Genomic DNA, 13649 nt, shown 5'->3' on the forward strand with positions numbered 1-13649 from the left:
TTTTAACCCATTAAGACCGGGACCGCATGTAATTTTAGATTTCTTTGGCCATTCAAAAATAGCAGATATACAAGCTAAGTAAACATTTTCGTGATTTTTTTTTGGCAAATCTTTAAATATTTTTTTTAAAGCGAACATTTGTAAAAAATATGTTGTTCCAGGGACCCCCCCAGATGCAAAGATTTGAGTTACAAACGTTTGCTTTAAAAATATATATATTCAAAGATTTGCACCAATGTTCACGAAGAAAAAAAAAATAGCAGATCTACTGTACAAGCTCGTAGCGCGGCACTCGGTGCCGCGCTACGAGCTTGTATATCTGCTATTTTTAAATAGCCAAAGAAATCTAAAAATGACACAGATGGCGTTCCCGGTCTAAACGGGTTAATGTCAACCATAGAACGGATCATTGGCCCAGACAATCGGTCGACATGTGTTGTACTCCGGCCTATAGCACAAGGTACAAGGGGGGGTGGGGAGGAGGGCGGGGGGGGGTCATCTGGAACAGATCAACCGTCCCTCTTGGTTCGGGAGGGGACGATGACGACGGCGTGTGCGGAATCATAGCCGTAAGCTGTCCTCATGTGTACCGTTACAGATAGGGCTTTTCACATGTATGCACATGTTAAATGTGTGCATTGCGAAGCCATAAGTATCTCCGTCTGGTTCAAATCACACAGACCCCCCCACCCACACACCCAGACCCACACACACACACACACACACACACACACACACACACACCCCTCTTCCCATTGCAATAATCCCTTCAGGAATATATAGGCTGGAAACATAATTGAATCTACACCTAACATTTCCACATGGATGTTCGTGGCTTCCCCCCCCCCCCCCCCTCACTTCTACAGTCCAAGAGATGGATGGGTGCTTTCAAGCCCCTACTTTAGACTCTCGCGGTACGATGCTGTCACGCCCCGAAAATAGACGATTCCACTGTTACCGCACGGAAAAATAAAACGATCTACAAGCTCAGAAAAGCTTGTAAAGATTGGCTATTTCTCGCGCGGGACGCCGTCCTGCGACGGATTATAGATCGTCTCTGTCGGGTGGAAACCTCATACGTCCAAAACTGTTACTTTTCAGGATTCAAATTCGAAAGCATCAAAAGTAGCAGATCTACAAGCTCATAACGCGGCGCGAAGCGCCGCGTTATGAGCTTGTAGATCTGCTACTTTTGATGTTTTTGTGTGAGGCTGTAGTATGATCAAGTAGGGCCGATAATTTACGGGGGGAAAAATATATATATATATATATATATATATATATCTGCTGTCGGGCAGAAACCAGCTAACTCTTAAATATAACATTTTCAGGAAATGACAAAAACAAAACAAAAAGTGGAGTTAGGAGGTTTTGTTCATCATTGATAAGAACATCTAAATGGATCTCCAAGCTCACAATGAGGTTGGAGGTCAAAAGGGGGCGGAGTTAGCTGGTCTTGCCTGGAGTCAGCAAGACCAGCTAACTCCACCTCCCTTTGGTGGAGTTAGCTGGTTTAGCAGACAGTTTGAGGATCCAATGGAGTTAGCTGGTTTTGTCAGAAGCACTTTTTAATGCTTTTCATTGGTTCAATATTTTCTTAATCAACACACAGACGTAAAGGGTGTTCAATGGGACTGATTTATGAAAGAAACAAATGCAAAAGCCAAAAAATGGAGTTAGCTGGTTTCTGCCAGACAGCAACGACGTACAAAATATGGAGATAAGAGGTTCCTGCCCCGACAGCAACAAAATCCGTCTTGAGAGTGCCTAAGGAAGGAAGGGGGGGGGGGGCGTGGTGCACTTTTCTCATTACTTTATTTCCCAGGACGTTTTGCCAAAAAGAGAGGTGCCCGGCAACCCGTCCGCCGTCTCCTTAACCCATTAAGACCGGGAACACATCTGTGTAACCATTTAAAACCATTATATCATACTTATATATATAAAAATGCAGATCTACAAGCTCATAGTGCGTATTTTATTTAATCCGTGTAAATGTTTGTGCAAATCTTTGAATATATACATATTTATGTTTTACGGGAAAAAAAATGTATGCACATTTTTGCTTCTGCGGGGTCCCTGGAACAACATATTTTCATATGGGGGTCCACGGCCAAATACATATCCTTTTGGGGGTCCTAGACATGAAAAAAATTTGAGAACCACTGATATAGCAACATACGTTTTTTCAAAAAACTGTTAGGATTTAGAAGACAATTATAGAATCCCCCAGAGGCAAAGATTTGAGTTAAAAATGTTCACTTTGAAAAATATGTATTCAAAGACTTGCATACATTTTCAAGATTTTTCAAAAAAAATGCAGATTTATAAAGCTCATAGCGCGGTGCCGAGCTATGAGCTTGTAGATCTGCTATTTTTGAATAGCCCAAAGAAATCTAAAAATGACGCACAGATGCCTTTCCGGCCTTAATGCGTTAAGGAGTGGAACAGATGGTGCTTCGCGTTTATACGAACAGGGGAGAGGGAAAAAACTGCTGATGTGAAACACAACCAAACTACAAAGTGAAACCACCATCCCCCCACCCCACCACCCCCCCCCCCCCCCCATCGATATAATCAGCCCAGCCCGCTCTAATATCTTCCCCTATCGTTTCCTTCAGAGCAGCCAAAACACCAGAGGCGGGGGGCAGGCTGTTTGTTTGCACCGCTTGCAAACACTTAACAAATCACCATGGGACGAAAACACTGCCATGTTGCTGCTCTGCCTTTGTAGTGCAGGAAGACGCACAAGCAACATGAAATGTAGTAAGACGAGCTCTGTTACGTCCAAATGCTGACACTTAGAGTAGACTACACACACGCACGCACGCACGCACACACACACATACTGTATATGCACAGTCAGCTTCTTAAGATGGATGGAGTAGGTAGACAGACAGACAGACAGACAGACAGACAGACAGACAGACAGACAGACAGACAGACAGACAGATAGATAGATAGATAGATAGATAGATAGATAGATAGATAGATAGATAGATAGATAGATAGATAGATAGATAGCAAAATACCAAAAGCAAAAGTGCTCATTATGCACAAAAGTTTTCCCAAGTTTAAAAAAGATCTTTTGAAGATAGCAGATCTGCAAGCTCACAATGCGTACACAACGCGACGCATTGTGAGCTTGTAGATCGGCTATTTTCAAATGGCCGCAATGTATATAGGGCTGAAGTGGTTACTTTGTAATAATAATCAAGATCTACAGAGTATCTACGTAGTAACTAAAGTTTTCAAATAATTGTAGTGGAGTAAAAATTACAATATTTGCCTCTGAGATGTAGTGGAGTAGAAGTAAAAGTACTTAAGTACAGTACTTGAGCAAAAGTACTTTAGTTACTTTACACCACTGTAGACAGACAGACAGACAGACAGACAGACAGACAGACAGACAGACAGACAGACAGACAGACAGAATGTGGAAGTATATTGTCACAACTCACGTTGTTTTACATACATTAGCATTCGCGTCAAGATCTCGATGCTAACAAAAGACAGGCTTGCACTATAGTCCGTGTGCGTGTGCACGCACCATTCAGTGCGTATTACCACATTTAACTTTGCTTATGAGATGTTCTTTCTCTCCGGTGCTGCCTGTCACCAGTAATGTAAAAGGCCTGCTGGGTATACAGAGGCTACCAGCGATCAAACCACGTCATAAAACCTGTCCATACGCAAGACATTTTATATTCATTAACGACAAATCCAATTGCATCCTGAGTCAGAGTCATGTGAAGAGGAACGGTTTGGAGGGGATGTTGGCTGTTTTAGCTCACTGCTTGTCAAAGTGGGGTTCAGGGACCCCCAGGCGTCCTTGGCGGGGTTCCAAGGGGGTCCTCAGCAAAATAAGGAACAGTTTGAATCTTTTTTTAAATACCATTTCATGTTGCGGCTATTTTCGAAAACAGTCGATCGACAAGCTCACAGCGCATCACATCTGTTTCGGAAAAATGTTGACACAAATGTTGACAAATCTTATCTTATGGGCACACGATTATTTTTTTTTTTATAATATATAATCAATTTGGGAGGTCCTTGACATGAACATGTTTGAGACGTCAAAGTAGGTTTAACCATTTATTGCAACAAATGGAATACAGTTAAACTTGGCGTTAAAGGCTCCGCTCTTGGAGACGTTCCCTGAATTTGGTCCAAGCGGCATGCTAAGCAAAATCTGGGAATGTTAAGCAAAAACCCCCATATGGATACAATATCAAACAAAAAGCAATACATTGACATATTAGCTTGAATTAGCAGATATAATATCAAGGGTATTTGAGCCTATGCCAGACTCTGATCAAAAGGTGGAGGCTGGGGTGGAGGAGGCAGCAGTGAAGCAGGCAGCAAGACAAGCAGAGACCTAGCCGTATTTAAAGGAACCTCCTTGTTAAGGCGTGAGCTCTGATTGGAGTTTATGAATGTGTAGGCTGCACTAGCCCTCCCGCTTTCGTGCCTAGAGGGGCGGGTTTAACATCTCCGGCGAGAGAATGCGTGTGATCCCATTGGTTCACCGATCTGTCCGTCAGCCCCCGCCCCGTCAACACAACACGTGCTGGTCCAGGCTTTTATTTTTTAGCAAAACTAAACAAAGCCTAGAGATCGAAGCTAATGAATGTGTGACGTAATGAACAGCTGAGGCGTGCAAGACTTCCGCGTCCTGCATGAACTAACGCTATTATGCTTCATTCGTCAGTGGTTGTCGAAGTGGGGTCCGGGGACCCCCAGGGGTCCTTGAGGGGGTTCCAAGTGGTGCCCAGCTTAATGATTCATAGCTAGGAACCAAATGAGCCTTTTACAGGTCTGTAACTCTGGGAGTGTACACATGGAATCAGTGGGGGCCTATAACTGCATACCAAACAACTGGGGGTCCTTGAAATTAATTAAGAACCCCCACTGGGTTTAAAATTACCTGCCGGTCAGCAGCTGGCTCCTGGAGGGGCTGCAGAGAGGCTGCACGTAGTAGTTCTCCAGCTTGACCCCCTGCGCCGCCAGGCGGTCCAGGGTGGGGGTCTTGATCTCGGAGCCGTGGTACCCGACGTCCCGGAAGCCCTGGTCGTCCACCAGGATGAAGATGATGTGAGGCGGCTTCTGACCACCGGCCGCCGGCTTGTTCATCTCAAATTGGTTGGCTTGGTTCCGCCGCAGATCGGCGTTGTTGTAGGGCTGTCACGATCACAGATTTGAGTTGACGGTTAGTTGTCACACAAATGATTACGATTAAGGATTGAATCGTTTTTTTGGCAAAACGTTTCATTTCTTGGAACATATGAATGCAACTTTAATTTCCGTTTGGTGTTTGGCTTCATAATCACAAATTGCACAGGGCAGATATGACAAATAACTTAAATATACAAAGAATTTACATTTAATAATATTATACTTTTGGGGGGGAAAAGAAAATAGTGGAAATAGTTGATCTACAAGCTTACAGCAGGTGGGCTCACAGATCAACACATTGTCAACAGACAACACTATTGATCTACTGTCACCAACATGACTGTAGCCACAAAGTAAGCAAAACAAACAATGTAACTAATAATGTAACATCCCATGTATAGGTGTCACAGCTGTGCTTACATGTTATATGCACATGTCAGGGTGATAGATAGACAGTATAGGCTTCTGCAGGGCAGGGCAGATATATATATATATATATATATATATATATATATATATATATATATATAGAGAGAGAGAGAGAGAGAGAGAGAGAGAGAGAGAGAGAGAGAGAGAGAGAGAGAGAGAGAGAGAGAGAGAGAGAGAGAGCTCCAATCACCTGATTAAGCCCTTGTTATACAGTAAACTACCTGGCAGGCATTCATTTCATACACCATCTCTATGTACAGCAAGCCTATAATGCCAAGTGTATGCAGTGCCAATGCGTGTGAGCTTGTAGATCTGCTATTTTCAAAAGATTTTTACACGTTTGAAAACTTGAAATGGGACATTCTGCATAATGAGTACTTTTACTTTTGGCACTTTAAGTATATTTTGATACCAATACTTTTGTACTTTTACTCAAGTAAATTTAGAATTTCGGACTTGCACTTGTAACAGTAAGTATTTCTACATTGCATTCATACTTATACTTAAATAAAGAAATGTAGAACTTTTTCCACCAATATATATTTTTTTGTTTTAATTAATCAATTGATCAGAACTGGGCAGGCCAATCCTAATAAATTAAATTAAATAAATTGAAAAAAATAATATTATTTTTAATAACAAAAAAATAATAATTACATCGCCACTGCCTACATTGTTGTTGTTGTTGTTGTGGTGGTGGTTGTACCAGTTCTCCCACTGGTGGTGATGCTGATGGCCCCCCCTCTGCTGAGACCCCTCCACCGCCGCTATGATCAGCCAGAGGACGCTCGCCAGGATCCGGGCGAAAAACATCGTTTCAGGGGGATCGCTATCACGCGTAATTACGCGTTGTTGGATATAAGGTTTTCAGTTGTCAGCTGCGTCCCCCCCGCTGCTGCTGCTGCTGCAGGGTCCGTGAGACGGCGTGCGTGTGCCGGTGCACGGCATGTTCGGGGGGAACAGCAACGCTTGGAAATTGGGTTCGCATTATTCGTGTAGTCCTGATCCTCTCCTGCTGCTGCGATCAGTCCAATGAACTGAACACATCCAAACGGAGGGGAGGAGAAGGAGGGGAAACGATACTGTATCGTTACACTGTATATTGTATACCCAAGCACAACGATGTAGCCTATAGGCGTTTCCACGTGTAAACAATCAGTCCTTTCATAAAAAAGCTTTGCATGTTCAGATTACTTCAGATCACTTCAGATCAGTCACTCATGGCGTTACCACGGCACTGATCTCGTTGTTATAACGGAAAACTAGACGATCTGATGATGTTATTAACGTTTTACTATACGATCGATGCGCTGTCACTTCTTCTAGTTCAGAATGGTCGCATATTTCTCCCAAGTAGACACAAAAAAACAAAGCTTGCAAAAAAAAACGTAATCCAGCTTCCAGGACAGCTCTGTCTGTGCTCAACGGGTCGGTAGGAGCGACTGGATCGTCTTCTTCATTGAGCTGGATCCAGAGAGGATCGTCCTGTTACAGCAGTGTGTGAGTCCACTGTCTATAGGACTGATCGTGGTGAACAAGAGGTGCACAGTTTCAGTGCAGAGGAGGCAGGTCTATGCGCTCTGAGCCACTCTGCTGCACGTTGCAATACAGTGGTGGATAGTAACTAAGTACATTTACTTGAGTACTGTGTACCCATTAAGACCTGAGGCCGATTAAAACAAATAATAATCTAAATCCTATTTTTTTTGGAAACAAATATATTTAAAAAAATATCTCAAAATATTTTGTTCCAGAAGCAAAGATTTTAGTTATAAATGTTTGCTTAAAAAAAGATATATATATATTCAAAGATTTGCACAAACTTATTTATTTTTTTCTTCAAAAATAGCAGATCCTCTGCTCTATGAGCTTGTAGATCTGCTATTTTTGAATAGCCAAAGAAATCTAAAATGATAGAGATGCATTCCCGGTCTTCATGGGTTAAGTGTTGCATGGAGGTATTACTTGACTGGAGTATTTACAATAATCAATAGGCTTACTTCTACTTCTACTCCACTACATCTCAGAGGCAAATGTACTTTTGCACTTTTAGTCAAATAAAATGTTGAATACAGGTCGTTTACTTGTAACAGGGTATTTCTACATTGTGGTATTGATACTTTTACTTTTACATTTATCCTATACTAAAAGGGATATTTAACATTAAAACACTTGTGGGGTTAGCTTTTAAGTTGCTTGGTTCAACATGTGCCTGCTATTTATTTGGTATCATTTTATCAGACACGCCCTCTCCCATATCAGCCCATTCAAATTAAACTAAACTTTAATAGAACCAGGACAGAACCTCGTTATGTGACTGAAATAAATTAATACACAAATACATGAATACATTAATTACATACTGTATGTATAGGCCTACTTTAAAACAATAAAAAATAAAACTCCTCGGAGCAAAAGTCTCCACCAGGTCAGGTAGGTTATTGTGGCCTCCTGGTGGCGCTATAATAGGCCAATGTGGAAAGGGTGCCATTTGTTCTTAGGCCTTTCAAGGCAATGGGACACTGCATTCATGATTTGAGGCATTTTGTTCCAAAAATGTGTGGGGCGCTATAAAAGGCCAATGTGAAAAGGGTGGCATGTCTTCCTTGGCCTAGTGGGAATGTGTGTGCGAAATTTCAAGGAAATCGCAGGCATTTTGTTCAAAACGAACCAATCCTGCAAACTTTGGAAGGCAATCTTAGCCAATTATTTAATTGGCAGATATGTGTTGATCACGTGACTATAGAGATACTGTGTACCGATTTGCGTGATGTTTGGATAAAATCTGTAGGAGTAATATCAATGGGTTTTGCACAAATCGGCCTCCTGGTGGCGCTAAAACAGGCCCATGTGAAAAATGTGAGGCAGAGGTTCTGAATTGGCATCCAGGGAGTGTGTGCACAGTTTCGCAGCGAGCGGGCCAACGGTGTGGGAGATTAGCTGCTCGCAGACAGATGGACACACCGACGGATACACGGACAGGGGGTAAAACATACTCTCTTGACATGCCTTCGGCCTGGCGGAGACAATAATAATAATGGTTTTGAAAAAGAAAAACATCCTTCATATAGGCCTATAAGAAAGACAATATCAGTCACCAGAACCAAGGAACTGCGTTTTCAATGAGTCTAGCCTGGTTAAAATGGTGTTTGAAGTTACAATGGGTAGGCCTATATATATATATATGTATATATATATATATATATATATATATATATATATATATATATATATATATATATATATATATATATATATATATATATATATATATATATATATATATATATATATATATATATATATATATATATATATATATAGGAGGGGGCGTGTCTGATAAAATTAATAGCAAATATCAATCAAGCAATCAACTTAAAAAAAGAAAAGTTTTTAGTCCCAGATTGCTGGAGGAAAGATCATTGCAGTCATCTTGACATGCAGGTTCTAATTGATTAGTTTCTCTTCTGTGGCTCCTCAGGGGTAGAAAAACATGTTCTTCTCTGTTTTTACACTCCAGTAAGCTGCTGGCATTTGATGTATGACTTAACGCAGCCCAGGAGAGGATTCATATAAGTGGGAAAACACTTGCGATGTCTGGAGAGCCAACCATGTCACTCAAATGAGCCACTTGGGCATGATATAATAGAGTTTGCAGCAATAGCATATACGGTACATACAGTATATGATTGAATCTGCCATGATGCCATGAGGTACATCCACTAATATAGGCTACCTTCAACTAATATACTATAGTCACTATTAAACTCTTAACTTAGAGCAGTGGTTCCAAACTTTTTAGCTCGAAATCCAAAAGAGAAATCAGATGTTTGCCCGGGACCCAAACTAGTGAAAATAGCAGATCTACAGATCTAAATCTGCAAAAAACAACGCAGATCTACAAGCTCGCAACGCGTCGCACGGGCTTGCAAATCTGCAATTTTCACTACTTTTTAAACATTTTGTTTTCTACTTTAGGGAATTTATTTTATCATTCTTTATTTTATTCATGAAATTCTTCTTGAAAACCGTTGAATTTGTTTTCAACTAATGAAAATGTGTGATTTTTTTTGTGTGGAAATCTTTTAAATTAATAATAATTAATGGCACATTTAGGAAACACATTTTGTCACCAACAAAAGACGCACGAAAATGGATCCGCGACCCACAAATGGGTCCCGACCAACTGTTTGGGAAACAGTAGTATAGAGTAGGCTACCCCAGGGCTCTATACGGTATACTAGGGACTACAGTATGTGTGGACTCATAAGTAAAGACCACACTTTGAACTGAGGAGAGAGATGTGTGAAGAGAGAGAAGAATGATGAGATCACAAAGGTTGGGGATCAATGGAGGTGGGGGTGAAGGATGAAAGGTGAGGGGGTGAGGAAAGAACGAAAGGTGAACAAGGGGTTAGGAGGGGAGAAGAGAAGAAAGAGATGGAGAATGCGTGTGAGGGAACTGAAGCAAAAGGGGATGAGGGAGAAGTGAAGAAAAGTGGGAGACATAAAAAATAAAAAAATATATAAAACCAACATAAAACCATTTTTTTTGTGCAATAAGTGTTCTGGAACCGAATTAACCGAATTAAATTAACAAAATAACCCCCGAAACCGCCCAGAAACCACAAATTTCCGCGCGCGCGCACACGCTAGGCACGCGTGCACGCGTAACCCATAACGTGTTCCCACGGCTCTGGCTGTGATTCAGATGTAGACTATTCCACTTTGTGTGTTTTTTCGTAAATGTACTCACTAGTTGATCATACTACAGCGTCACACAAAAGTAGCAGATCTACAAGCTGCTAATTTTGATGCTTTTGAATTTGAATCCTGAAAAGTAACCGCTTTGGACATAATGAGGTTTCCACCCGACAGATATACGATCAGTGGTGGAAAGTAACTAAGTACATGAACTCAAAGTACTGTACTTTGAGTTACTTTTTACTTTACTAGAGTATTTCCAATTTGCAATACTTTTACTTCTACTCCTCAGAGGCAAATATTGTACTTTTACTCCACTAAAATTATTAGAAAAATGTAGCTACTAGTTACTTTGCAGATATACATTTTAAAACATTAGAAAACATACATGCACCACTTTAGCCCCATTTTATACCTAGGCTATTTGAAAATAGCCGATCTACAAGCTTGTAGATCGGCTTGCAGATCGGCTATTTCGGCGCGTTTGTTTTAAGATCCAATTGATACCGCATACGCACTCTTTAAAATAGGACTGGATCTCACAGCCTATCTACACCACAGAATTTTCACACACGCGCATGTACAAACACATGCACTTTTAGATCCAGTCCTATTTTAAAAGTCACAAACCTGTAAGGGAGCATTTGGAAGCCCATGAGGGTCCCTGGACCCCAACTGTAGACTCACTGGTGTAACAGAGTGTTTCCAGTGGGCCAACATGCACAATACCAGCACCCTGACTCCGTTTGACCAGAATGGAACAGAGGCTTCATTAGTATCATTGGTAACACCTGTGAATGTCTTCATAATATGGCTGCTGTGAATAGAGCCTATTGGCCGGATCGGCCGCTAAAGTGTGTGTGTGTGTGTGTATGTGTATGCGCGTGTGTGCGAAAATTCTCCGGGGTAGATCGGCCGCCACATATCTACCGTTTACATGTTTAGCATATCCTTTATCTGTGGCTTGTGCAAATGTACACACATCATTCTCTTTGTGTGCATAATCATGTTGCGTGACGCTGCCTTTGGTGTAATCTCCGAGGTTGTGTCGTGTTTGTTTTGCAGGACGGTAATTCAATCGAGGGCTTTTTCAATGGAATGACCCCAGAGGAGAGCCGTTCGGATCACATGAGGATTCTAAAGCACAACAGTGTGTCTGTTATCCATATCTGCAGTCCGTGATAATGACCTGTTATGAGAGATTACCGGTAAACCACAAGCTTTGATACAAAATGGCTATCTCGTGTTTTTTGCACTGTACCCTATCGCCATGTCATCTGCGTCGCATTAAGAACATATGATTAAGGGCTTTGATATATATACACAGCATCAGTTGTGTAAAGTAACTAAGTACATTTACTCAAGTACTGTACTTAAGTAAAAAATGTAGGTACTTTTATACCTGTATACTGCGTATGTGCCCTCCTTTTTACCATCTACACCAAATCTCTTTTTTAAAAATTGCCGATCTACAAGCATTTGTTGTGAGATTGTATATCGTCTATTTTCGCCGAATGTTCACCATAGATTACAGGGTACTAGGGTTTATGCAATCTGGGAGTGGGAACCCATAAGGCCGTTAGCAGAATCTACAGTGATGGAAGAAGTACTCACATGTTTGACTTAAGTAAAAGTATCAATACTGCAGTTATACTCTGTTACACGTAGGAGTCCCGTATTCAAAATTTACTTGAGTAAAAGTACTACAGCATTGGCATCAAAATATACTTGAAGTATACCAGAAGTAATAGTACTGGTTGTGCAGAATGTCCCATTTCACAAGTTCAAAATGTATAAAAATGTATTTTGAAAATATCCGATCTACAAGCTCACAATGCGTCGCATCGCGACGCATTGTGAGCTCGTAGATCGGATATTTTCGAGTGGCCGAAATATACAGTATATAGGGCTGAAGTGGTTAGTTTTGTAATAATAATCGGAGTTTACAAAGTAACTAGTAACTTAAGTTTTCATATCATTGTAGTGGAGTAAAATATTTTCCTCAGAGATGTAGTGGGGTAGAAGTAAAATCATCAGCACATTTGAAATGCTCCAGTAAAGTAAAAGTACCTCATAACTGTACTTAAGTACAGTACTTGAGTACATGCACTCAGTTACTTTCCACCACTGAGAATTTGTCTTGAGAGATTAGGCTCTGTGTGGTTAATGTGTTAAAAAAAAAGCCATTACTGTATGTGAGAGTATTGAGACATAACCTATAGCCAGGTGTTGCTCTCTCTCTACAATGTTCACTCTATCGCAAGAACCAAGGTGTCTGGAAAACCATTCAAATGCCCGCCTTTATCTCATGCCATGTGTTTGTTTGCTTATAGGGGAACGCACGCAGCTGGCTGTGCCTCTAAAAAAAAACGGTCACATTACTATGATGGCGGGCTGCGGTACATAAAGAGCCATGGTGTGTAAGGCCAGTGAATTGAGCAAGAGGTGTCTGGGGGGCCTAGACACTGAGCGTCTGTGAAAGAGACTCCCTCACAGGCCAGCTTTCAGGGCCTTGCCTTCTGACACGTGCACAGTGGTGGAGAAAGTACTCAAATGTTTTACTCAAGTAAAAATATCGATGTAGAAATACTCTGTTACAATTAAAAGTCTGGAATTCAAAATTGACTTGAGTAAAAGTAGCCTACAAAAGTATTGGTATCAAAATGTACTTAAAGTGCCAAAAAGTCGAGCATTTTTTCCATGACTCCACGCATTTGCATTGACAAAGCATTGGCAGATTCCGCCCCAGAGGTAAAATGAAAGTGCGGTGGGACCGTGCCCTTACAAGTAAAAGTCCGGAATTCAAAATGTACTTGAGTAAAAGTACAAAAGTGTTGGCATGAAAATGTACTTAAAGTACCAAAAGTAAAAGTACTTGTTATGCAGAATGTCCTATTTCAAGTTTTTGAAATGCATAAACATCATTTCAAAATAGCAGATCTACAAGCTCACAATGTGTCGCATCGTGACGTATCGTGAGCTTTTTCAAATGGCCGAAATGTGTATAGGGCTGAAGTGGTTAATAATAATTCAAATCTATAAAGTAACTACTGTAGTAACTAAAGTGTTCTAATTATTGTAGTAGAGTAAAAGAACAGTATTTGACTCTGAGATGTTGTGGAGTAGAAGTAAAAGTATTAGAAATTGGAAATACCTAAGTAAAGTACAAATACCTCAACATTTTACTTAAGTACAGTACTGAGCAAATGCACTTAGTTACTTTCCACTACTGCTTATAGTTAAATGTATACTGTCTGCTGAGGACCAACTAAAACCTATAGCAAAGCTGCTGAAGGATTTAAGTCGTCTACTGTAACTGTAGTCCATAATATTTAAGTTAGAAGA

At 40.9% G+C, this 13649-nt stretch overlaps 1 protein-coding gene across 2 annotated transcripts in view; it reads right to left on the minus strand.

Moving 5' to 3' along the window:
• arsj (arylsulfatase family, member J) overlaps positions 1–7078 on the minus strand; it is a 37716-nt gene extending 30638 nt beyond the window's left edge. Inside the window, exons 1-2 of one of the 2 annotated variants that reach the window (XM_084042177.1) lie at positions 6274–7078; positions 4925–5178 (exon numbers count right to left, since the gene is read on the minus strand). In XM_084042177.1, the coding sequence (XP_083898303.1) occupies positions 4925–5178; positions 6274–6414 (395 nt within the window). In that variant the 5' untranslated portion in view covers positions 6415–7078. Of the gene's footprint in view, positions 1–4924; positions 5179–6258 lie in introns of both variants that reach the window. The other variant, XM_084042176.1, reaches the window with a different exon arrangement.
• Between the last annotated feature and the right edge of the window lie 6571 nt (positions 7079–13649).

The sequence above is a fragment of the Gymnoscopelus microlampas genome (assembly GCF_963454915.1).
Source record: "Gymnoscopelus microlampas genome assembly, chromosome: 19".
In the NCBI taxonomy this organism is placed as follows: domain Eukaryota; kingdom Metazoa; phylum Chordata; class Actinopteri; order Myctophiformes; family Myctophidae; genus Gymnoscopelus; species Gymnoscopelus microlampas.